The sequence below is a fragment of the Monodelphis domestica genome, chromosome 1 (genome assembly GCF_027887165.1).
Source record: "Monodelphis domestica isolate mMonDom1 chromosome 1, mMonDom1.pri, whole genome shotgun sequence".
Taxonomy (NCBI): domain Eukaryota; kingdom Metazoa; phylum Chordata; class Mammalia; order Didelphimorphia; family Didelphidae; genus Monodelphis; species Monodelphis domestica.
The window spans coordinates 569,872,423-569,899,018 of NC_077227.1; the positions used below are offsets into that span (position 1 = coordinate 569,872,423).

A 26,596-nucleotide genomic window follows, 5' to 3' on the forward strand; every position below is an offset into this window, starting at 1 on the left:
AAAGCATTATTCTGAGAAGGGATTGTTGGGCTTCTCCAGTCAGCCCAAGGGGCTCATGGCTTTGAGCAGGTTAAAAAGCCCCCTACCAAACCTGCCTCAGTGACAATGGATTAAGGGTTTTTTCAAGTGGTATATTGAAAGAGATCTGGTCCGTAGCCAAAGGAGGAGTACCCAATAAAAGTTAACATAGTACAGTATAAAGAGCCTTGCCGTCAAGACTAGATTTAAATCTTGCCTCTAAAGCTGTCTAGTTGTGTGACTGTGGGCAAGTCATTTGATCTTACTCTACAGATCAGTAGAAAGAGGCTGAAAATACTTATTTTGAGCTATGTGATCCCGGGCAAGTCACTTAACCACTATCAGTGAAATAGAGATGATAATATCACCTACCTTCTGGGGTTTTTTTGGAGGATAAAATGAAATAATATTTATTAAGCATTTTGTAAACCTTAAAATGTTATAAAAATACTATTATTTTAAGGAAAGAATTAAATTTTAAAATGCCATATAAAAAATACCTGACAAGAGAAAGTCACCAGAGCTTCTTGAACAGGGAGGGAAATGCCTTGGTCAGCTTTAGAAATATCGCTTTGGCAGCTTCTTAGAGAATAAGACTAGGGAAGGGGGTGACTTTGATGCTTGGAGACCAATTAGGAAGCTGTTATAGAGGTGATAAGGGTTTGAAGTGGGACAGGACCATGTGGGAGAGAACAAAAGGAATCTAAAAGATTTTAGAAGTGGAATCAACTAAACTTGGCAACAGCTTGGATTTGGGTTGTGAAGGAAGGGAAAGTTAACACCAAAGTTACAAACTGTGGGTGCCTGGAAATATGGTGGTGTTCCCAACTAAATTAGGGAAATGAGCAGTTGGGTATAATTTGGAAAAAATAAGTACTGATTTTGACATGTGTTTGAAATGCCTTACAGACATGCCATTTGGTGATGTCCAGTAGGCAGTTGGTGATACAGGCCTGGAGTTTAGGGAAAAAGACCAAACTATAATTTAAGTGAAGAATTTGTAATATCCATGGAAGGAACAAAAAAAGGAGAAATAAACTGAATCATGAAATAAATTGGAATAAGTAGCTAATACTTAATAACAAAATAATAGCTATTTTGATTAATGAAAAAGTCAGAGATTTAAAACTTTCATTTACATTTGTTAATCTTTTTCACCAAAAAAAAAAAAACCATTTAAGTAGAAAAGAAGCAATCTTTTTTAAAATAAATAAATACTAGAAGAGAAGAAAGAATTAGAGCTAACAATCCCCAAAGCCAAGCTTTTATCTTCATGCTTCAGGAGATAATTGAGGCATTAGTTTAAAAAATGAAATTGCGTTTGTTTTGTTGATTACTTGTAGCAGCAGAAATATTTTTTAAAAAATGTTGCTTTTTCCATATAGTATTAGCTAAAATAGAAAAAGATTATAAATGTCAGAAGACTGATCAAATTAATTTTTATAAAATCAAGTATTAGTTATTTGACTTTCCTTGCAAGAGAGGAGTTAATTGACTGAATTAAAAAAGAAAATCCTTCAAAAACTCCTTATAAGAAGCACATTTAATGAAAAAAAATTCAAAATCAGAAGTTTTGTCTAAAAATATCAGTATGTAGTTAAAATTTTTAAAAACTGGGAGTGGTATCAGTGATATTAGATGTTTACATTGGACCCTGAAATCAAGAAACTTATAAAAAATATGCTGTATTATTATGCAATGGTATATGTCTAATAATAATAGCAGACTGTGTATGTAGCAATGTTTGGTTTGTAAAGAGCTTTACTATATATATATATATATTCCCTTATTTGATCCCATGACCATATAACATAGATGCTTTTTATCATTTCTGTTTTATTGATCAAGAAACTGAGATTGAGGTTAAGTGATTTGTTCTGTGTCTCAGAGCTAAAAGCTAAGGCAAGATTTGAACTCAGGTCTTAGGGACTTGAAATCCAAAACACTATTGTTCTAAATAAATAACTGCTTCATATAAATGTATAGACATTTAATTATATATGTATGCATGCACCCATATACCTACATACACACACAGAGGCACAAAAAACTAAACAGTTATATTCATTTAAAAGAGTAGCAATGCAAAGTGAAATAGATAAAATTCCTTCATCCTCCAGGATCAGAAATATGACAAATCTAGTGAGAAGATTAAAAGCAATGAATTCACAAATTATATATTGAATAGGCAGCAAATAACTTTGTGTGGGGAGGGAGGAACTAAAGGTAAAAATTAGGACTCTACATTTTTTGGGAATAGAATTGGAAGTCTTATAAAAATAAATCATGTACTTGGCATATTGGATATATGATGAGCTTAGAGTTTTATGACCTGGTTTCAGATTTTGCCCCTAATACTTCCTAGCTATATGACCATGGGCAAATCACTTATCATCTGTAGGCCTCAGTTTCTTCATCTCTATAGAACCATCGCAAGGCTCAAAATGATGTCATGTACATAAAGTGGGGCATATAAAGGCCTAGATTTTATTGTTTTATATGCACAAGGAAACCCTAACCAAGTACAAAAAGAAATTATATGCAGACTTCTCTTTTATAGATTACAGTATATATAATAAAGTTAGAAATACCAGTAGCAATAAGAAGAAAGAAAAGTAAAGAAAAAGTATTTTTAAATTGTGATAAAAATAACCAAGTTATAAAAACAAAAAAATTTAATAGTAACATTAATGCTTCTAAAGTTTTATTTAAAACTAGAGCAATGATTATCTACTTTAATAATACGAAGAGAAGAATGTATTAAATCTTATAACTACATTCATTAGAAAATTAACAAAGTAGTAATCTATAGAACAGTAATAATAAAAATAATGAAGAACAAAGTAGAAAAAATATAATGGGAAATGAGAAAACAATTGAATTAATAAATTAAACAAAGCTATTTTAAAGAGCTTAAAAGAGTAAAAGTTTAAAGAGACCTATAAAATGAGCAAACAATTGGAAAATGTTTTTAAAAAGAAAAATAACCAAAATTAGAAACAGAAAAGGAAAGATCACAGCAAATGCAGAAGCAACCAAGAATGTCATTCAGTTCAAGGAGCATTTATTGCTATATGTGTCAGGTACTTTGATAGGCATGGGAAATTATATTTGAAACCACATGCTAATAAAGGAGTAAAGAAATGGATAATTATTTGACAAAAAAACTGACACAAAAAGTTAATAACTTAAGTAGTTCAATCACATAGAAGAAAATAAAGCAACTTTACTCATGAATTATTTTTAATAAAAAATTCCTGATTAAAATTTTTGAAAGAGAAATTATCACAAATTATTACTAGATATTGAAAAACAATTGCATAATGAGTTGTGAAGCAATACTTTTGATATTAAATTTGACAAATGTAACACATACTGAAAAATCTGCCAGTTTTTCCAATAAATATACATGAATTAAATGTGAAATACAACATGCTTCAGTACATTTTTAAAATGATTAATCATGTAGTGAAATACTACTGTGCTATTAAAAAATGAGAAGAATGATTTCAGTAAAACCTGGAAAAAACCTATATGAACTGATGCAAAGTGAAGTGAGCAGAGAACCACAACATTGTATATAGTAACAGCAATATTATGTGTTGAACAATGTTAACAATTCTTAACAGGAAAATGACCCAAAGACTCAAGAAAAAAATGCCATCAGCTTCCAGAGAAAGAACTGAGAGTCAGTATACAGAGATATACTTCACTTTCTTCATTTTTGTTTATTTGTTTGAGTTTTCTTCCACAAAATGACTAATATGGGAAAATGTTTTATAGTATTGCACATGCATGCAGCATCTCTTATCAGATTGCTTGCCATCCCCCTTGGGGAAGAAAGAGGGCTCAAACAAACAAACAAAATATCCAAAGATTGAGTATTTATTTTTCATGAAATTGAAGAAAAAATAAAATGTGAAATTTAAAAAATTATTAATCATGAAAAATGAAATTCAGCCCAGATATACAAGCCTGATTAAGTATTAGGAAAGCTATCAATCTGAAAAAATATCAATGTGAAAATCTTTAAATATTTCTCAGTCATTAATAGATAAGGAGAAAGCCTTTGAATACTATCATTGATTTATCATTAAAAAAAAAAAACTTTCAAGAACAAAAATCAAGGAATTTTCTTCCACCTAACAAAACAATGTTGATGTGAAATCAGGAATCAGTATCTTGTTCAGTGGAGGAGCACTAGAAATATTCACACTAAAAACAGTTGTAAAACAAAGACACTCACTTTAAAAAACAAACACAATTATCTTTTCTCTTAGAATCAATACAAACTCTTGGTTCTAAGACAGAAAAGAGGCAAGGACTAGGCAATGGTGAATAATTGATCTGCCCAGGGTCACACAGCCAGGAAGTGTCTGTGGTTACATTTGAACCCAGGACCTTCCAACTAACTCCAGGCATAGCTTTCTATCCAAAGGATGTTCACTTTTGCTATTTCTATTTGACAAAGAATAGGAAATGTGTTTTACTGAAAAGGTAACTGGATTGGGAGTCACAGAATTCGAAGAGTAGAAGCTTGATGGAATCTTAGAGACCACTGGACCTGATGCATTTATAGTTGAGAAAACTGAGACCCAGAGTGGTTAGATGACTTACCCAGTATCATTCATTTTGTAATTATCTGGGACAGAAATCACACTGTGAGGTTTTCCTGAGTCCAGGCCCAATACATTATTCCAGTTCAAACAAATGGTTTCTGGTGTTAATTCTACCACTTACTGGCTATGTGATCTTTGACAAATCATTTCTTCCAGGACTTGTTTTTTTCACCTTAAAAGGAAGGAGTCAGATTAGAGAGCCTTCTTCCTTTCTAAATCTTTGATTCAGTGATACTGTCAAAAGTCCTTTCTCTGGCCCTCAGTTTTCTTATCTGTAAAATGATGATATTGGGCTAGATGGCTGCTAAGGTCTCTTGCCATTTTAAAATTCTATGGGACAACAATTTTAGGAATATGGCAATTGCAGTTTTTCCCCCTACCTCTGATTTCATTGGCATATGGAGTTCTGGTGAGTTTTTTTCTAACAATGGAAACTGACACTTCTGAAATAATAATCTTAGAACAGCCATTCTCAAAATGTAGATTTCTGGGGGTCCCCCAGAGCCCTTCAGAGGTCTATGAAGTCAAAATCAATTTTATAATAATATTAAGATGTTATTTGCTCATTAAAATACTTCTCCCATTTCCAACTACATATCTTTGTGAAGCTAAGTTTTTTTTCTTTTTTTTAAACCTTATCTTCTGTCTTGGAACCAATACTGTATATTGGTTCCAAGGCAGAAGAGAGCTAGGTTTTCTTTATACCTTAACTAGAACAATATCTCAATAGATTATATTCAGAAACAGATATGAGAGTCCAATGGTTTTCTATTAAGCTGGACATGAGAGTTTTGAGAAAAAAAATTTAAGATGCCACATTTTTCTCATTAATTTTTTGTTTTATTTTGGAAAATAGATATTTTCAGGCAAAGGTATTTATATTCACATAATAGGTTTATTATTTTAAATGAATTGAAATAAATTTTATAATTAATCAGTTTTAATTTCTAATATGGAAATTTTAATAGACAACCAACATAAGCAAAAGCTCTTTGGATTCCTCAATATTTAAAAGTATAGTGGGATCCCAAGATGAACAGATTTGAGAACCATTATCTTAGAGTGTTGCCTAGATATATCAGAGGCAGGACTTGAATTTAGGTCTTTCTGACTGGCCTGCTGTTTATTATATTGTATATACTCTCCTGATTTTTAGACAAAATAAAGGTTGGAAAAAATAAATTAAAAAGATTAGTATTCAACATGATATTAAAATAAAATTCCCAGCAGCTGGCACGGATAATTTACCAGGAAAATCTATTAGTCTCCATTGAAGCTAATTGAAATATTAAGTTAAACTGAATTTTGTAGTTGAAAAAGAATTGACCTTGAAGTCAAAAACATATGTACAAGACTACACCAGCTGTATATAACCTAGAACTCACTTCATCTCCAAGTGCCTCAAGCAAGCCTCTAAGACTTTATGTTACAGACTAGCTAGCAGTCTTTATCAATGGTGAGAATTTTCTCATGGGGGTTTCTTGTACTGCTGAAATCTCAGGTGTTGTCCAAAAAGGTTATAAGGTATAAGATAAACCCATAGAAGTAAAACTGGTAAGATTTCAGTGTTCACACATTGCTCAGATCAATGTGGCAAAAATGGCAATTTTCTTTGATCAGTCATTTGGTGGTTTACCATTTCCTTCTCTAGCTCATTTTACAAATGAGGAAAGTGAGGCAGAAAGTATTAAGTGACTTGCCCAGGATCACATTGCTAAAAAGTGTCTGAGGCCACATTTGAACTCTGGTCTTCCTGACCAGGCCTGATACTATATCTACTGTGCCACCTAGCTTCTTCACCCAATGGCATATTAATTTCTTGCATTTATATATAATTTTAATCACCATTTTCCAAAACAACTTGATAAGATCATGAGGAAATTTATGTGGCCAACAGCATCTAGGAGGACTTTAAGAAAAACAAAAAGCAGAGACAATTAGACTCCTGATTTTAAAGTATTATCAAAAACATTTGTCATCAAAACTATCCTGTTTCAGGCGGTAAAAAGGAATGGAATAGAATAGACTTGTCAGGAATAGAAAAAATTATATGCAAAGGATTAATGTTTGATAAACTCAAGGGAAATAAAAACTGTGGAAATGATTCATTATTTAATAATGGTTGTCAGAAAACCTGGGTAGCAGTATGGCTGAAAATTAATTTAGCACCTCACCACACACCATGCACCATAATAATTTCTAGCTAGATCATAGACTTAATCATAAAAAGAATAACAAAAAAAGACTGAATAATAAATGTATCTCAACTATGAATGAGACATAGATGTTTATCTTTTAAATTGATTGAAGTAATTATAGCAAGAAGGTGAATGGATTTGATTTATATAATTCTATATAGCAAATACAACTAAAATTTTTTTAAATTATGAAAAATATTCATAGTGATTTACTTCTATTTTATTGTGCTGAATTCAATACCCATTAACTAAACAGTAAACAACATAGTAAAATAAAGATCATTTCCAAAATAAAACAGAAGTTATATGTGAAATTCCCATTACAGAATGGTTGCTTTTTAAAAGTAAATAGTAAATTCAATATGTTACTTTCAGAGCTGTCCTGCTTATCTGTGGTTCCAACTGAACTTCCTTCAATTCTCTTCTATGTGTTTGAAAAGTTGTTCTAATGATTTTCTTTCTTTCTTTTTAGGAATCTTATTGCTAGCTTCCCTCTCCTATAATCCATAGCAATCTTATGTAAAGATAAAGTATTATCTAACTTCCTTAGGGATCAAAGATATTAAAATTAAAACAACTCCAAGGAACTAGTGAGTGATAGAGAAGCTGCCACACTCATGTTATTGGTGGAATTACAAACAGCTGGAATCTTTTTAGAGCTCATTCTCCCTATATTCTCTTATATTCTCATATTCCCTATATGTTCTTAAAATAACCACAGCCATCAACCTAATAATTTGATAATTGAAGATATTAAAATATATCAATATCACAAAACAGAGGAAAGGGACTACCTGTTTCAAGATATTGATAGAAGTATTATTTGTAATTGCAATAATCTCTACCATTTGATGTCTAACAATTGTTTAATGGCTGAAAAAGTTGATGGTATATCAACTTAATGAAATATTAGACCACTTAGATTATATTTAAAGAATATGAACAAATGGAAAAAGATCTATAAAATAATTGTAAGTGAGGAAACCAGAACCAAAATATAAGCCTTCTGGCTATGGATATATGAAAGGAAAATATGTGTAAATAAATAACAGTGTGAATGGGCAAAGCAAAGGCAGCCAGAAATATCAGAAAAGGTCTTGCAAATGAAATTTAATGCATCATGGATTGAATTGGTGAAGGAAAATTTCCTTCCTACCTTCCCTTCCCCTTCCCCTTCCTCCTTCTCTCTTCCCCCTCCTCTCCCCTCTTCTTCCCTTCCCTCCTTTCCTTTATATTTCCCTTTCCTTTTCCTTTTCTTCTTCCCTTTCCTTTCCCCTCCTCTTCCCCCTCTTTCCTCCCCTCCCCTCCTTTCCTTTTCCCTTTCCCTTTCCTTTCTTTTTCCTTTTCCTTTTCCCTTTCCTTCCTTCTCTCCTCTCCTTTTCCTTTTCCTCCTGATCTTAAGTTCAAAAAGGCCTAATGATTAGCTATCCAGTGGTCCTTTCCTTAAAAATAGTTGGGGATTTAGGGTTTGAACTTAGATCCATGGTGGGAGCCACAGCATGGAGCAGTAGGAAGACCACTAGGATTCTGTTCAGAAGACTTCTGACACTGACTACCCTTGTGATTTTGAACAAGTCACTTCATTTCCCTGGTCCTCAGTCTCTAATCTGTAAAGTAACATACTTGGACTAGATGTTCTCTTTTTCGTTTTTAACTCTAGTTTGACAATCACTTAATAAAGAAAGGCCTTCATTGGCCTCTGAGCATGGACATGCTGCTGGTTTCCAACTTTGGCATTTTAACTGTATTCTTCCCAGGTTTGAGGAATCAGAGCTTACTTCACTGATGACAGGATGATCTAGCCTGGGAATAACAGAGCTCAGGTTGTCACTAGTTATGGGTACAGGTTAAGCTGGGCCCCAGGTCAAAAGAAATGAGTACAAAGTTCTGTGACTGAAGTGAAGGGTATAAGTCGCAGGAGATGGTCTTTTAACAGTCCTTCCATTTGAATGGGCAAGAAATTCTGGAGAACTGAGTGGTGCAGTGGGTAGAGTTCTAGCCAGACTTAGAGTCAGGAGGATGTCTCCTCCCAAGTTCAGATCAGACCTCAGAAATTTACAAGCTGGGTAACTCTAGGCAAGACACCTAATTCTGTTTGCCTCAGTTCCTCATCTCTAAAATGAGCTGGAGAAGGAATATGCAAACCACTCCAGTATCTCTGCCAAGAAAATCTTCAAATGGGGTCATGAAGAGTTGGACTTGACTGAAATGACTGAACAACAATTTCTGAGTAGAGGTGGTGTGGATGATAACATTACCTTGCTGTAAACTCAGAGGGATTCTCTGGGAGAATATTAGCTGGTATAATTATTGTAGAATTATTTAGTTACAAAGAATGGACTCAAGATCAACCAGAATAGCTTCAAATGCTCTGAGGTAATTGTTAGAACTGAAGTGAAATCCTTAAAATTAAAATTGTAATTGGTCTTCCTGCTTCCAATCTCTCCCTTTCCAGTCCACATCACAAACTTTCTTATCCCACAGTAATCTTCCTTAAATACTCATTTCATCCTCTCATTTTTCTACTCAGAAAATATAATAAAATCCAAAGGCCTTAATGTGACTTCCAGTGCCCTCATAACCAGACACCATTTTAGCTATCTAGGCTTTTTGCTCATTAGCTCCCTAACACAAGTCCTCTGTTCTTGCCAAGGCCCCTGGGCTCTTCCCCTTTCCTGGAACACACACTGTATTTCTTCCCCCATTTCCCTACATATCTGGCTCACATCCCACCTTTACAAAAAGAAAGGCTTCTCAACTACTCCAGCCAATTGATCTTCCTTCTTTGAAATTCAATAGTACTTATTATCTAAACCTCATTTTTGCATTTAATCATATATTGTCTTGCATTGATTTAGTTGCTTCATGAGCATGTCTCTTTCCTTCACAACTAAATTGCACTAAATGGACTTTGTAAGTCTCACATTGTTTTTGAGTAGCCTTCAGTACCTAGCATATTGCTAAGCATTGGTGTTCAATAAATACTTATAAAAAGCAATGAAATATTGAACCTTATCAAGCCTAATAAATGAATATGTTCGATAAAAAATATGTAGTTCTACATTATATATATTGTATTTGTATTTGTATATACATATATTTGTAACATATAATGGATAATACTCTAAGCATGTGCATAATTTAGATGTAAATACTTTTTAAAAACTTTTATTACATGAATGGATAGATATTTTTTAAAAGGAGCTATATGCATCATGGGCCTTTAAATATAATACAATCTAAGTTATGGTTTGGAACTAAAAAGAAAAAATATAAATCATTTTACAACTCATAATTATTTTAATTTGGAGCAAAACATTAAATTGAAATGACCTTTAAAAATGTAGCACAGAAGAGGCAGCTAGGAGGCTCAGTAGAGAGAGTCCCAGGCCTGGAGAAGAGAGGTCCTGGCCTCAAATGTGGCCTCAGACACTTCCTAACTGTTTGACCCTGGGCAATTCATTTAACTCCAGTTTCCTAGCCCTTGTTGCTCTTCTGCCTTAGAATCAATTCTAAGACAGAAGTAAGGGTCAAAACAAAATGTATTGCCATATCACCATATTCAAGTTAACTTTTGGAGTGTCTGTTTACTGCTAAAAAGAACTAGTGATAGAGTTGAGCCCAAGAATGACATTTTGTAACAAGGCCAAGGAACCCCCCCCCCCCAATTTTGGATTGCTCCTGCTGAGTTGTAGCTTCAGTTTTGGATTATACAGTGCACAAGCACATAATTTGATTTATCATTTTCCTATGTCTATTCTATGGCAAAAGTTCTCACTCAGAAATCTTGAACTTGGTTTTAAAAAAATATTTTTATAACTTAGTTCAATATATTTAATTTCCTATGTTACTCCATGTATTTTATTGTATGCATTTAAAAGTGGCATTCCCTCATGAGGTCCATGGGCTTCACCAAACTGCCAAAGGGGTACACAATACAAAAAAAGGTTTTATTTTTTCAATTCTTTATTTTTTCATGTTTTTATATCATTTTATGTAATACTGATTGGGGGCTGGGGAAGCTCTATATTTAGGTCTTAGCTATAAAGCCAATTGATGATGTTTAAAGATTGGGACTTTTGGGATTCAGAGAATTACCCCTCAAGTGTGGTAAGAAAACCTCCCCAAATGGAGTCACCCATCATGCCCTGCACATTTACAAGTCTTCTAGTATTAAATCCTTCAAGGATAGCCCACTGGATCAGGGTTTCTTATGTAGCAAAGCAGTTGCTTCCCTGTAATTTGCTGAAAATAAGTCTGTGGCACAGGCTTCTGTTTTTGGTCAAATTTGAGGACAACATGTATGTGGGAGTAGTAGCTCCCATGTTGGATGAGGGAACTGAGGACCAAAAACAACTTGTTAATCTGGAAGGATGATTTGAAGCATCCAATGTCTTGGGTTCAAAGATTTAACTGCATGTGTAGTTGGGAGACATAGAAGTTTATGTAAAAAGTCTTAGAAGTTTTCATGAAGCAATTTGGAACTATGCCCAAAGGGCGATAAAAGACTGTCTGCCCTTTGATCCAGCCATAGCACTGCTGGGTTTGTACCCCAAAGATATAATAAGAAAAAAGACCTGTACAAGAATATTCATAGCTGCGCTCTTTGTGGTGGCCAAAAATTGGAAAACGAGGGGATGCCCGTCAATTGGGGAATGGCTGAACAAATTGTGGTATATGTTGGTGATGGAATTCTATTGTGCTCAAAGGAATAATAAAGTGGAGGAATTCCATGTGAACTGGAACAACCTCCAGGAAGTGATGCAGAGCGAAAGGAGCAGAACCAGGAAAACATTATACACAGAGACTAATACACTGTGGTACAATTGAATGTGATGGACTTCTCCATTAGTGTCAATGCAATGTCCCTGAACAATCTGCAGGGATCAAGGAGAAAAAAATCACTACCCTTAAGCAGAGTACAAACGGTGGGAATAAAAACATAGAGGAAAGGCAACAGCTTGACGACAGGGGTAGAGGGGATATGATTGAGAAGAGACTGAATGAACACCCTAATACAGAAACCAATAGCATGGAAATGGGTTCGGATTGAGGACTCATGTGATATCCAGAGGAATCACACATCACCAATGGGAGGGGTGGGGGGAGGGGGGAGGAAAAAAGGTGATCTTTGTTTCTAATGAAAATGTTTGAAAATGACCAAATAAAATAATGTTTAAAATCTTAAAAAAAAAAAGTTTTCATGAACTGCAGCCTCCCTAGGTGTCAACAGTGTACTGTAGTAGCCAAAAATAAAGTTAATGAATTATTCAGCAGCATTCATAAAATACAGCATATAGAATGAGGGAGGTGAGTGTCTTACTATATTTTGTTCTGGTAACATCACAATTGGAGGGTTGTGGTTGGAAGAGGGTGCCCAGGACGTTTAGGGAAACAGAGCCCATGTGAATATGAGATTAGTTTTAGGATATGAGTTTTTAGTATGGAGAAGGAATGACTTCAAGGGAATCATAATAACTGTTTAAGTTCTTCAAGAGGCCTAAGATTTGTTCTACTTTACTGTAGATGGCAGGACTTGAAAGAGTGGTTAGAAATTACAGGGAAGCGTATTTGGCTTCAGTATAAGGAAAATTTTCTTAATAATTAGTACTGTCCAAAAATGGATTGAACTGCTTTGGGAACAAATGGTTCCTGGCCATTGGCATTCTTCAGTCAGGGATGGATAACCACTCGTCAGAGATGTAGATGATTTCTGAGGTCAATTTCCATTGTAATTCTAGAGTTTTATACACAAACACATCTTTTCTAGATTTGTAGAGAAAGATCTAAAGAAATAAGATAAAAACAGATGAACTCTATTAGCAAAATAAATTTAAATGTTTTCATTAAATACCAATGCTGTTTATTAGTTGTAGCAGGAAATAACAATCAGCAAATTCATGAATCAGAATTTTGGCTATGATTCTGCACAAAGAATAACCATTTGTTTGCCTAAGTGAGAACATATATCCTAGGTATCAGCAAGCAAAAATGTTTGCATAATCTAGATCCTTGCTTTGAAAGGCAAATTATGTGAAATTCTTATATCTTTGATAAAATTTAAATATATTACCATTAACTAATGGTCACTAGTGAATGTAAATCATCATATTTGAAAAAGTAAAATAATGAGGCTTGAAAAGAAAATCCTAATGACTAGATTTCCTGTATTTGGTTTTGTTTTGTTTTTCCTATTGAGAACATAAGCTGATGTTATATACATTTAATTAAGAACTTGTATAATGTTGCAACCTTCATGGAGGTTAAGTTCACTAAATGATAATGCACTGTCAATCCTGATGCTGGCTTCCAGTAATTTCATATATCCATTGATTAACCTACATGAACAGAAAATTGCTTACCACATTGTGAGGAACAAAAGGGAAAATTCCCTGAATATAATGATTTTGCCCTATGTCATAACTGTTAAATGCTGTTTGTTTTAGGGTATATGTTGGAGCCAGACCCTGACAAGAGGCCAGATATTTATCAGATCTCGTACTTCTCATTTAAGCTCGCCAAGAGAGAGTGTCCCATTCAGAATGTTCAGGTATGTGAAATTGTTTCTCTAGGAGACAAAGATCTAGAGTGAAACATCGTCCTATTAACACAGGTGGTGGTTCCAAGAACATTGGCTATAAATAAGCCTTCTGACTCGGGGTCCAGATCCCAGAGTTCGTGGTATAGAGAAGTCCCTTAGCTGTTATGATCCTGAATTTTCCCATCTATAAAATTGCACTCCCTACCTCACTAGGTGATTATGAGGAAATGATACATAATCAGCCTTGTAATAGTATTTGGATATGTCTATACCTGTACTCATGCAATGTTAATCGTTGATCTTGGAGTCAGGGTGCCCTGGGTGCAAGTGCTTTCTTTGACATGTACCAGCTGTGTGAGCCAGGGTAAATCACTTTACCTATCAATGCTCAAGGCAGCCATTCAGCTACAGACCTGTTGTTCATCTAAATTGATAGAAGGAATTTCCCCATTGGAGTGTTCCCTACACCAGCAAGTCACAGATTCAGTCCTTTCCCTATCTTTAGTTTTAGAGAATAACTCTCCTAGCACAATTGATTGTAGACCCTGTTTCTGTTCCATTGACTGAAATTTGGGGTGGTTACAATCAGTCGATTGAGTTGACAACTTGGGGCAAAGACAGAAAAAATTTGTTTAAAGTGAACAACTTTGAAAACCATTTGGAATAATTTTTCTTAAACTATAAGCACTCTGAACCAGTCAAGTTGTTAGAGACCAAAGCAATTCATTTTAAGGCAGATGATCAAGACTGTGGCTCCATCAATTCGTAGAACACATGATCTTAATGAAATTCAGAAGCATCTCATTTCCTTTCCCACTTTGGGAAAAGCGTGTTGTCCACCGAGCTGTGCTTTAGCAGCGCCAGAGATGGGGGCCGGGGATGGTGTCCTCCGGCCCCGCTGGTCCTGGTCCTGGCTGCATCTGCCCCACTGGCATCTGTGGGGGTCACTGCTCATTCTCTGGCAATGTCATGTAATATACCAAGAGCCTTGTAGATACTGGTAGTTGTTGACTCCATTTATTGATCACATTCCCTTGGGTAGTAGTGGACCTGTTGATTTTCCTTTTGCTATTGGTCACCATAATTTGCCTGAACCATAGGAACTAGAGGCAGTAGGGAATAGAAGAAAAGACATTGGATTTGGAGTCAGAGGGTCTGGTTCAAATCCTAGATTTGCCACCAATTACCTATGTGATCTGTGGCAACTCAGCTGACCAGTCTCAATTTCCTAAATTTTACAATTGCCTAAGCATAGGAGAAATTTATAAGTCACAACATCATAGGAATTAGAAATTTCTTCTGTGCTTAGGAATTCCAAACTCCATACCTCAAAGCTTCCAGAGGTTAGTTTCTTTCTTTTGGGGGCTCAATATTTACAATGATCCAGGTCTTTACAACACTTGCCAAATGTCATTTACCAGTGTGGTACCATCACATATCAGTCTCCAATACTGAGAAGGCAATGTGGCACTATAGTGAGAGTTCTAGATTTTGAGTCAGATCACTTACATCCAAATCCCTTTTCTAGATCTACATTTCCTTAGCTTTAATAAAGGTATTCAATTTATAGACCTCTGTGATCCCTGTTTAAAACAAATCAGTCCCTATATCTCTTAGTGATTAAATTGTAAATGTGTACAATTAAAACAAGGTGTGATATAAAGCATACTAGACTTTGTATCAAAAGTTCAATTCCATTTGACTTTATGATATCACTTAGTTGTGTAATCACTTCCTGAACTCTTCAATGTATTCATCTGTATTATAGGGATGATAACAGAATACTTTCCACACAGGATTGTTTTACCAAAAGCCTTACTGTTTCTAGAGCAGGTGAATTTGTGCCTGTGGGTGAAGTCAAGTGAATTTTATGGATCACAAACCAATACTAACTACACTGGTGCTTTGAACAATAGCAGCTAATTCTTACTGAGCAGTAGATTAATTAGGATCATTCGGGCTCTTTAGAGTCCTTCTAGTATTCCCCATAGCATTTGAGCTAGATAATTGACTCCATTTTTGTGTCATAGCCAAGGTCAAAGCAACTTGTTCTAGTCTCAACCCCATTATTAGAGTCTAAGTTCCTTACTCAGAGGTATGGCCAACCTGTCCCAAAGGAGTATGTTTTCATAACCTTACTTCCTTGAGATCATACAATAGAAACAAAAGTACGTGGATCTCTTACAGGGAGTCCTGTAGTGTTCCAGGCTCCACCCAGTTCACTGTCACCCACAAACAGATATGGAGGACCTTACGTTCATAGGGAATCTCTCTTCAACTTGGAGTTTATGCTAGGCCTCCTTCAGTGCCTAACCCTGGCAAGAGAAATATCACATGCTCCTACAAAGGCTAATGTCTCCTCTTCTGTTGCCATAAGTTTTGGTCCAAGTTAATGGGAGGAATGAGTATCCTTTCTCCAGAGAGACTGAGATCAGAAGAAAGGTATTGGTTCATATATTTCTTGTCAACCATTAGTCAGAATAGTTATTTTGTTCTACATGTATGATACCTGCAAAGATGCATGGCATCTGTGATTGTTTGAAGGTTATTTTGTTCTCTTTTTTGCTTGTTTTAATCCACAGAACTCTCCCATCCCTGCTAAGCTTCCAGAACCAGTGAAAGCCAGTGAGGCAGCTGCTAAAAAAACCCAGCCAAAGGCCAGGTGAGAACTATCTGGTTAAGCATACTTCATGCCCCATTGGGAGTGGGCAGGTTGAGAATCTGCCCCAGAATCAAGGTTGGGAGGAGGACATTTGCAAACTATAGGATACTCTGAAGACCGTGTTGGTAAACCTATTGCACACATGGCAGAGCATGCCAGAGGAGGCAGCTTCCTTTCTCCTCTCTGTGCCTGAGGACATTCCTCACTTCACCTGTCCAGAAGCCCAATGGTAGTACTTCCTCCTTCCCCTGTGTGGGGTAAGGTGGGGCTGGGGTGGGGGGTGGGATGTCACATGGGTGTGATGGTTGCAGTTTGGGTATTCCGTCTCTAAAAGGTTCACCATCACCACTCTTAAGAGATAGTCTTTTAGGAATGAAAGAGTCCTGACCTATAATTTTATCAGTGCAGGAATATTCTCAGTGTGGGAAATCCCTTTACCAGTTCTGATGAGTAAGCTTATCTGATACATAGAGAATTAGCCAAAATAGTTAAATCACTTGTCTGTGCTCACACATCTGGCATGCATCAAAGCCATATCTTGAGCATTAGTCTTTTTGTGCTCCCAAGACTACCAGCCCTCTGTCCACTCTTTCAAATTGACTCTCTTGAGGTGACCATAAAGTAAAAATGCTTTTCCTGATATAGCTATGAGCACATCTCCACCCAAATGAGTGTTATCCTTGGAAGCAGCCTCACTAGGTGCATACCCTTACTCCAGTGAGGCTGGCGGTATGCTTTTCATTTCTGAAGCTGACTGTTCATTGAACATTGCTTTCAAAGCTTTGTGAGCAGCAAAGTTTAGTAGACATGGAGTCAGGAAACTTGGCTTTCTCATGTCCTGGTTGTTTGACTGTGGGCAAAAACTTCACCTCTCTGGCTCTTTCCTCAACTGTGAAATATAAGGAGGTGCGAGACTCTAATTTGCAGACTCTCTTCCAAATTACATGTTCAACAATATCAAGATTTATGAATTTTTTCTATGCTTGGAAATGCCAGACTCTACTGCCTAACTGCCAGAGTTTGGATTCTTTCCTTTGTCTAGATGAGAAAGGAGAATAATAATACTCTTACTACCCATTCTAACAGGGCTATTTTGGGGGAAGTATTTTATTAACATTGAAACTCCAGAAATTTGAGTGGCTATTTTTCAAAACTGATTTGAGCCTCCAAGAGAAAATTTGCTTCATTTCTTTTTATTCATACCTTTATAAGAGGGACACATAAATAGTTAGATGTAAGTCAGACATATTCCCCTGCCATCATGGAGTTTCCATACTAGGAGGTACACAAATGCAGCAGAGCGGAATAGCAATGAGGACTGTATTCATTCTCCCTTTTAAATTAGCCTGATATAAAATCCTTATAGAGTCACAGAATTCCAGTTGCTTGCCTGAGCTTGCTGTTTTTCTTGGTCTTACCCAGAGTCATGTGTAAGGACTTTATGTTTAATGGGGCTCCAGAACTAGTTGTGGGTATATAAGGATGCAAGTGAGCAGATGGTGTCTCCAAATTGGAGAGTGTCCCTCAAATGCCTCAATGTGCTTCTAGCCCTTTGTCTAGTCACATACATTTTATTCTTCAGTCTTAATGGGAGTGATGAGTCTCCTCACTTGTCCCATTTATTCTCCAGGGGTTTCTCCATGTGCTGCATTCTGCTTTATGCCAACCCAGATCCCCTCCCTTCTTGCTTTCTAACTCTTCCTTCCTAGAGTTTCTTCAGAGGCAGCATATAGTGTAAAGGACATTGGACTTGGAAAACCAAAAGAGAGAGACCTCAATGTAAATCCTACCTCCAACCCATAGCAGTTGATTGAGCCCTGGCAAATCATTTCAGCCTGTTTGAGCCTTCAGTTTCTCCTCTATAAATGAGAACATCATGCTTATTTTACAAGTTTATAGTGTAGATCAAATGAAATAATGTATAGGAAGCATTTTGCAAGTGTCATAACACTATTTAAATACTAGCTGTGCTTATTTTTATTCTCTGTAATGAGGTGATTTGGGGACCAGATCTATACACAGCATATAAACAGTGGGAAATAAAGAGCTCTTTGGGGCCCCACATATTCAGAAATGGGCCAAGCTGCAAGGAGTCTGGACTCAGTAAGCTTTTAGCACAGATTTTCCTTGTACCAGGCCCTGTAGATTCCAAAACAAGAGCCAAAGTGTCTGCCCTCAGGAAACTTATATTCTATTGAGGGGAACAATGGGGAGCCACTTAATTAAGTATATAAGTAAATAAAATGCCTTGCCAAAGAAAGCCCCAAGTCATTTGGCAGGGGGCGGCCCTCAAAGGCAGGGAAATCAGAAAAGACCTTGTGTAGGAGGTGGCACTTAGACAAAGCATCGAAGAAAAGAGCACATTGGCTATTCCTATTATTAGCTCAGCCTGTGCCCAGCTGCCGCTATTAAGCCAATTCATTCTGCCCTTCACCTCTCCTGCATGTCCACCCGAAAGGCAGACGTGTAGCATGCCCTGGCATTAAGCATCCTTGACAAGACCCCATCTGCCCTCTGGGAGCAGAACCACGTGGCTGGAACACGTTAAATGGGAGTCATGAGCGTTGCCTATTCCAGAAAGAGCAAGAATGTGCAGAAGCGGCTTGGAGCGCCTTCCCCCGGACAGTCTCTTGTGTTCTGTCTCTGGCTTTGTCTTCAGTGCCAGCTTCAGCTGATGATGGAGAAGCCTGGTTTTTCCCTCACAGTCCCTCCGCTTGCCATCCTGACAGCTAACCACGATTCGATTGGAGTTCTTCATCTTTGTGTCTGTGGCCGCTGAAGGCAGATGGCCTGAATAATCTCTTTGCTCTAGAAAGTTTTGGCAGGAGTTAAAATGGTCTAATTTTGTCAAGGGTTCTGAGACCTCTTAGTCACAGCTGAGAAGAGAGAAAAGCACCAGAAGGTGTTGTCAAGGATGCTTCCGTCCTTGGCCTTGGTGGAAGCTGTGCCTCAAACCTCATGTGGCTCTCCTGAGGGCTTCCTGGGGACCTGGAGACCCAAAGGGGAATCCGGCCAGGATCCAGATGACCCAGAGATGCTTGCTTTCCCATGCAGAGGGTTTGTCTGCTTTAACTCATGTGAGTCCGGGCATCTCTGTGTTTGAGGAGCCAGTCTAGAAATACCATCCTCGAAGTCTAGGCTAGTCAGCATTTACTATCCGCAGCCTCAAAGGGGAAAAGAATCTGGTGTCCTTATTGTGATTCTTGGCAATAACTGCTCTCCCTTTGGATCAGAGTAAAATCTCCTCCAGGCACCCTTCCCCAAGAATGCATCTTTAATTCCCAACTCTAATTTGATGGGTTTTTTTGTTGTTTTTTTTTGCAGGCTGACAGACCCTATCCCCACCACAGAGACATCCATTGCACCCCGCCAGCGGCCGAAAGCTGGACAGACCCAACCAAACCCAGGAATTCTCCCTATTCAGCCAGCCCTGACACCTCGAAAGAGGCCTACAGTCCAGCCCCCAGCTCAACCGACAGGTTAGGAAATGGCTCGGCTAAAGCCAGTCCGTCCCAGAGGCAGTCCTACATAGCCTCTAATCTCACAGCTTCGTTGTCTCAGGATTTATGCTTACTTTCTGGGTAATCTTGGATGCATGGCTTGCCATCTCTGGGACCCAGTTTCCTCATTCTGGATGAATTTTAAGACAACCCCAAGTTTTACATTTCTGTGAATGCTGTTTAAAATAAATCAAGAAGCCTTTATCAAGTACCTGTCATAAACTGCACATTGTGCTAGGCGCGGAGGATACAAACAAACCGAAAAACAGAACAAAACATTTTCTACCCTCAGGGAGCTTATATTCATATGGGGGGAGGGCATGTGTCTCTATATAGACAAGATATGTAGTAATCTTAGAGGAGAAGGTCCTAGCAGTTGGATTGGGGTAATTAGGATAATAAATAGCTACCATTTTTATAGCACTTTAAAATTTGCAAAGGGCTTTTCAAATATAATTACAAATATAAATACAAATACAAAAAAATAATTTCAAATATAAATACAATAAAGTACAATTCAAATATACTTTTGGTTTTCATAGCACCTCTGGGAGGTAGGTGTTTTTATTTATTAGCCCCATTTATAGAGGAAACTGAGGCAGACAGATGAAGAGACTTGCCAAGCAATATACTCTTAGTAAGTGTCTAAGGCTGGATTTGAACTCAGGTTTTACTGATGTCAGTCCAGTGCTCTATCCAATGATCCAAGTCTTTTTTTTTTTTAAACTCTTACCTTCCATCTTAGAAACAATACTGTGTATTGGTTCCAAGGCAGAAGAGTGGTAAGGGCTAGGCCATGGGGGTTAGGTGATGTGCCCAGGGTCACACAGCTGGGAAGTGTCTGAGGTCAGATTTGAACCCCGGACCTCCCATCTCTGGGCCTGGCTCTCCATCCGTGGGCCAACCAGCTGCCCCCTGACCTGAGTCTTGAAGGAAGCTAAAGATTTCAAGGGATGGAAGTAAGATGGGACAATATTCTAGAAATTGAGGGGATCAAGTACAAAAGCAAGGAGATGGGAAATTGAGCAAGATGGGTGAAGTTTGAAAGCAAACCTGTTGGAAATAGTGCTGGCACAGCAACAATCTTGCTGGGAAGAGACTGAAGCATCTTTCTGATGCCTAAAGATTTATAGCCTCTCCTCATTATTTCTTTTCCTTTCTTTTTTTTTTAAACCCTTACCTTCCATCTTGGAGTCAATACTGTGTGGCAGAAGAGTGGTAAGGGCTAGGCAATGGGGATCAAGTGACTTGCCCAGGGTCACACAGCTGGGAAGTGTCTCAGGCCAGATTGGAACCTAGGACCTCCCATCTCTAGGCCTGGCTCTCAATCCACTGAGCTACCCAGCTGCCCCCTCCTCATTATTTCTTAAGTATCAAATCTGCTCAGAGACTCATATTCAGTGCTAGGGACAGAAAGATAAAAAATGACATCTCCTTAAGGATCCTGCTACTTATATGGGGGGAGGGACCATGGCCCGCTGGAAGAGCCTTTGAAGAGATGATCCCCCAGCTTGGAGGGGGCAGGGAAGAGGACAGAGATTTTGACAGATGAAAATTGTAGAGCAGAATCCTTGACCCTTTGTGTCATGGATCTCTTCTCTGAAGGTTTTTTAAGTATGTAACATAAAATACTTAAGATTATGAAAGAAGCTAATTATATTGAAAAATAGTTTTTCAAATATTAAGAAAAAAATGCTCATGAACTACAAATTAAGATCACCTGAGATTATCAAACTTCTGGGTAATCATGGCTGCAATCTAGACGCGACACGCTTCCTCTCCCCGGCACCGAACGAAATAGACTACATCAAAGGAGCATAAAAATCACCTTTGGAGGAACAGAAGGACACCCCAGTACTCCCAGTACTCCACAGAGGTGAAGGTACGTGGGGCTTGAACATTTCCACACTATAATAAGATGGAGGAAAAGCTTGCACAGAAAAGTGAACTGAGCCTCCCTTCCCCCACCCACCTCCCCCACCAAACCAGAGTGAGCTACCTGAGCGCTCACCAGGACAGCGAGTGAGTGGGGAACGTCTCTGTGGGGGGGGGGGGGGAGAGGGGGGAGGAGACACTCCAGGGTCCTTGGGATCTGGGGACTGCCAGGAAAAAACGTCTCAGGGCGGTTTCACTGGAGAATCCGGCGCTGATTAAGGGGGTCAGCGGAGCTGTACTTGGGGTGGCTGTGCTGAACATCTCTGCGGAGCTAAACACCAGGGGCGGACCATGCGTTGATTATCTGGGCGGAGCTGAACACCTGGGCAGTGTGGCTGTTATCAGGGACCCAGCACTCTAAGAAACCTCGGAGGCTGGGAAGAACTAGTCTGAAGCAACCTAAATTCACAGAAAAACCGCCCATATAACCCAGTCCCCAGACCAAAAAGGAAAAGGGAATAAAACCACCAAAGGGATGGCTCACATGGCCCAAAATCAAGCCTCCAGGAAGAAAGGGAAAAAAGTGACTATTGAAAACTTTTATGGTGGAAGTACCCAAGGAAAAGAGGAGAATGAGGAGGAAATCCAAAAAAAATCAGAACATGCCTCCCAAAATGGAAACTATCAATAAGCTCTGGAAGATCTCAAACTGGAACTTATCCAAAAGATGGAAACCTGGAAAGAAAAATGGGAGGAAGAGATCAGCAGTCTGACAGATAAGACTGCTCAAATGAAAAAAGAACTTGAAGCATCCAATAGAAGGGCAGACAAAGCTGAAAAGCAAAACCAGTCCCTAATGACCAGAATCAAGCAACTCGAAGAAAGCGAGATGATAAAACAGCAAGAATCAATAAAGCAAACCCAAAAAATTAATGAATTAGAAGAAAACATAAAATATCTCACTGAGAAGGTCACGGATCTCGAAAACAGAGGGAGAAGAGAAAACCTCCGAATTATCGTTCTCCCAGAAAAACCAGAGATAAACAATAAACTCGATATTATTCTACAGGAGATTATAAAAGAAAATTGCCCCCACATTCTGGAGCAAGGGGGCAAAATAGAAATAGAAAGGGTTCATAGAACACATAGAACATAGAACACCCTCTATACTAAATCCACAAAAGACAACCCCTAGGAATGTAATCGCCAAATCGCCAAATCAAGAGCTTCCAAGAAAAGGAGAAAATCCTACAAGAAGCCAAGAAGAGGAGCTTCAGATATAAGGGGGCTCCCATAAGGATCACACATGACTTAGCGGCTAACACACTAAGAGACCGCAAAGCATGGAACACGATATTTAGAAAGTCAAGAGAGCTGGGTCTCCAACCAAGAATCAACTACCCAGCAAAACTGACTATATACTTCCAGGGGAAAGTATGGGCATTCAACAAAATAGAAGATTTCCAAGCATTTGCTAAGAAAAGACCAGAGCTCTGTGGAAAGTTCGATATCCAAGCACAGAAAGCAAGAGAAACATGAAAAGGTAAATATGAAAGAAAGGGAAAAGGAAATAAATCTTATCTTTTTCTTTAAGTCAAACTCTCTTCTATAAGGACGTCATTTACATCAAATTATATATATTAATATGTGGGGAAAATGTTTTGTGTAACTCTCATAAATTGTAGCATCATAAGAGTAGTTAGAAGAAACATGCATAGGGAAAGATTGGGGCATTAAGAAGATTTGGGGAAAGTGGGGGCAAAGAAAGGAAAAGGGAGGGGGGAACCGTTGATAATACTAAGATTAACTTCAAGAAATAGGGGGGACTCAATAGAATAATCTTTCCCATATAAAGATACACATGGGAAGGGGAGGGGAAGAACTCTCATACGAGAAGGAGAGGAAGAGAGCGTGAAGTGGAATTACTTAAACCTTACTCTCAGTGAAATCAAATCTGAGAGGGAAGAACATCTAGATCCAGTGGGATCCTGAATTCTATCTTATCCATTAGGGCTAGAAGGAAAGGAAAATTAAGGAGGGGAAGGAGGGAGGGAGTATAAAAAGGGAGGGAAGGAGAGGGGGGAGGGGAAGGGAGCATAAAAATGGAGGGGCTAGAAAGGGAAGCATCTCAAGGGAGGGGACTAGGGGAACTGACCTAAAGTAAATCACTGGTTCAAAAGGAGAAAGCTAAAGAAAAAAGGTCAGAACTAGGGGAAGATATCAAAATGCCAGCGAATCCACAAATGACAATCATAACTTTGAACGTGAATGGGATGAACTCGCCCATAAAACATAGACAAATAGCAGATTGGATTAGAACCCAAAACCCTACCATATGTTGTCTTCAAGAAACACATATGAGACGGGTTGACACTCACAAGGTTAGAATTAAAGGTTGGAGTAAGACCTTTTGGGCCTCAGCTGATAGAAAGAAGGCAGGAGTTGCAATCATGATATCTGACAAAGCCAAAGCACAAATAGACCTGATCAAAAGGGATAGGGAAGGTAAATATATTCTGCTAAAAGGGAGTATAGACAATGAGGAAATATCACTAATCAACATGTATGCACCAAATGGTATAGCATCTAAATTTTTAATAGAGAAACTAGGAGAATTGAAGGAGGAAATAGACAGTAATACCATATTAGTGGGAGACTTGAACCAACCACTATCAAATTTAGATAAATCAAACCAAAAAATATACAAGAAAGAGGTAAAAGAGGTGAATGAAATCTTAGAAAAATTAGAGTTAATAGACATATGGAGAAAAATAAATAGGGACAAAAAAGAATACACCTTCTTTTCAGCACCACATGGCACATTCACAAAAATAGATCATACACTAGGTCATAGAAACATGGCACTCAAATGCAGAAAAGCAGAAATATTAACTGCAGCCTTTTCAGATCACAAGGCAATAAAAATATTGATCGGCAAGGGTACATGGAGAGCCAAATCAAAAATTAATTGGAAATTAAATAACATGATACTCCAAAATCAGATAGAGAAGAAATCATAGAAACAATTAATAATTTCGTTGAAGAAAATGACAATGGCGAAACATCCTTTCAAACCTTATGGGATGCAGCCAAGGCAGTACTTAGAGGAAAATTCATATCCCCGAGTGCATATATTAACAAATTAGGGAGGACAGAGATCAAGGAATTGGAAATGCAAATCAAAAAACTTGAGAACGAACAAATTAAAAACCCCCAGAAGAAAACTATACTAGAGATCCTAAAAATTAAGGGAGAAATTAATATAATCGAAAGTGACAGAACTATTGAGCTAATAAACAAGACTAGAAGCTGGTACTTTGAAAAAACAGACAAAATAGACAAAGTACTGGTTAATCTAATTAAAAAAAGGAAAGAAGAAAGGCAAATTAACAGCATCAAGGATGAAAAGGGGGATCTCACCTCCAATGAAGAAGAAATTAAGGCAATCACTAAAACTACTTTGCCCAACTATATGGCAATAAATATACCAACCTAGGTGATATGGATGAATATTTACAAAAATATAAATTGCCTAGACTAACAGAAGAAGAAATAGTTTTCTTAAATAATCCCATATCAGAAAAAGAAATCCAACAGGCCATCAAAGAACTTCCGAAGAAAAAATCCCCAGGGCCTGACAGATTAACCAGTGAATTCTATCAAACATTCAGAGAACACTTAATCCCAATACTATACAAACTATTTGACATAATAAGCAAAGAGGGAGTTCTACCAAATTCCATTTATGACACAAACATGGTACTAATTCCAAAGCCAGGCAGGCCAAAAACAGAGAAAGAAAATTATAGACCAATCTCCCTAATGAATATAGATGCAAAAATCTTAAATAGGATACTAGCAAAAAGACTCCAGCAAGTGACCAGAAGGGTCATCCACCATGATCAAGTAGGATTTATACCAGGGATGCAGGGCTGGTTCAATATTAGGAAAACTATCCACATAATTGACCACATCAACAAGCAAACCAACAAGAACCACATGATTATCTCAATAGATGATAAAATACAACACCCATTCCTACTAAAAACACTAGAAAGCATAGGAATAGAAGGGTCATTCCTAAAAATAATAAACAGTATATATCTAAAACCATCAACTAATATCATCTGCAATGGGGATAAACTAAATCCATTCCCATTAAGATCAGGAGTGAAACAAGGATGCCCATTATCACCTCTATTATTTGACATTGTATTAGAAACACTAGCAGTAGCAATTAGAGAAGAAAAAGAAATTGAAGGCAAGAAAAAGAAATTGAAGGCATCAAAATAGGCAAGGAGGAGACCAAGTTATCACTCTTTGCAGATGACATGATGGTCTATTTAAAGAATCCTAGAGATTCAACCAAAAAGCTAATCGAAATAATCAACAACTTTAGCAAAGTTGCAGGATACAAAATAAACCCACATGTCATCAGCATTTCTATATAATTCCAACACAGCTCGGCAGCAAGAACTAGAAAGAGAAATCCCATTCAAAATTACCTTAGACAAAATAAAATACTTCGGAATCTATCTCCCGAGACAAACACAGGATCTATATGAACACAACTATAAAACACTTTCCACACAACTAAAACTAGACTTGAACAATTGGAAGAACATTAACTGCTCATGGGTAGGACGAGCCAATATAATAAAAATGACCATCCTACCCAAACTCATCTATCTATTTAGTGCCATACCCATGGAACTTCCAAAAATTTTTTTTTACTGATTTAGAAAAAACCATAACAAAGTTCATTTGGAAGAACAAAAGATCAAGGATATCCAGGGAAATAATGAAAAAAAATACAAAGGAAGGGGGTCTTGCAGTACCAGATCTCAGACTATATTATAAAGCAGCAGTCATCAAAACAATTTGGTACTGGCTAAGAAACAGAAAGAAAGATCAGTGGAATAGACTGGGGGCAAGCAACCTCAGCAAGACAGTATATGATAAACCCAAAGATCCCAGCTTTTGGGACAAAAATCCACTATTTCATAAAAACTGCTGGGAAAATTGGAGGACAGTGTGGGAAAGATTAGGTTTAGATCAACACCTCACACCCTACACCAAGATAAATTCAAAATGGGTGAATGACTTGAACATAAAGAAGGAAAGTATAAGAAAATTAGGCGAACACAGAATAGTATACATGTCAGACCTTTGGGAAGGGAAAG

General features: G+C 37.5%; 1 protein-coding gene across 21 annotated transcripts in view; it reads left to right on the top strand.

Annotated features, from left to right (window-relative positions):
• Positions 1 to 26,596, top strand: part of AAK1 (AP2 associated kinase 1) — a 259,638-nt gene that overhangs the window by 149,982 nt on the left and 83,060 nt on the right. For all 21 annotated transcript variants that reach the window (XM_007476256.2, XM_007476263.2, XM_007476268.2 and 18 more), the window contains exons 9-11: positions 13,282 to 13,385; positions 15,959 to 16,038; positions 19,363 to 19,517. In XM_007476256.2, coding sequence (XP_007476318.2) covers positions 13,282 to 13,385; positions 15,959 to 16,038; positions 19,363 to 19,517 — 339 coding nt within the window. The remainder of the gene's footprint in view (positions 1 to 13,281; positions 13,386 to 15,958; positions 16,039 to 19,362; positions 19,518 to 26,596) is intronic.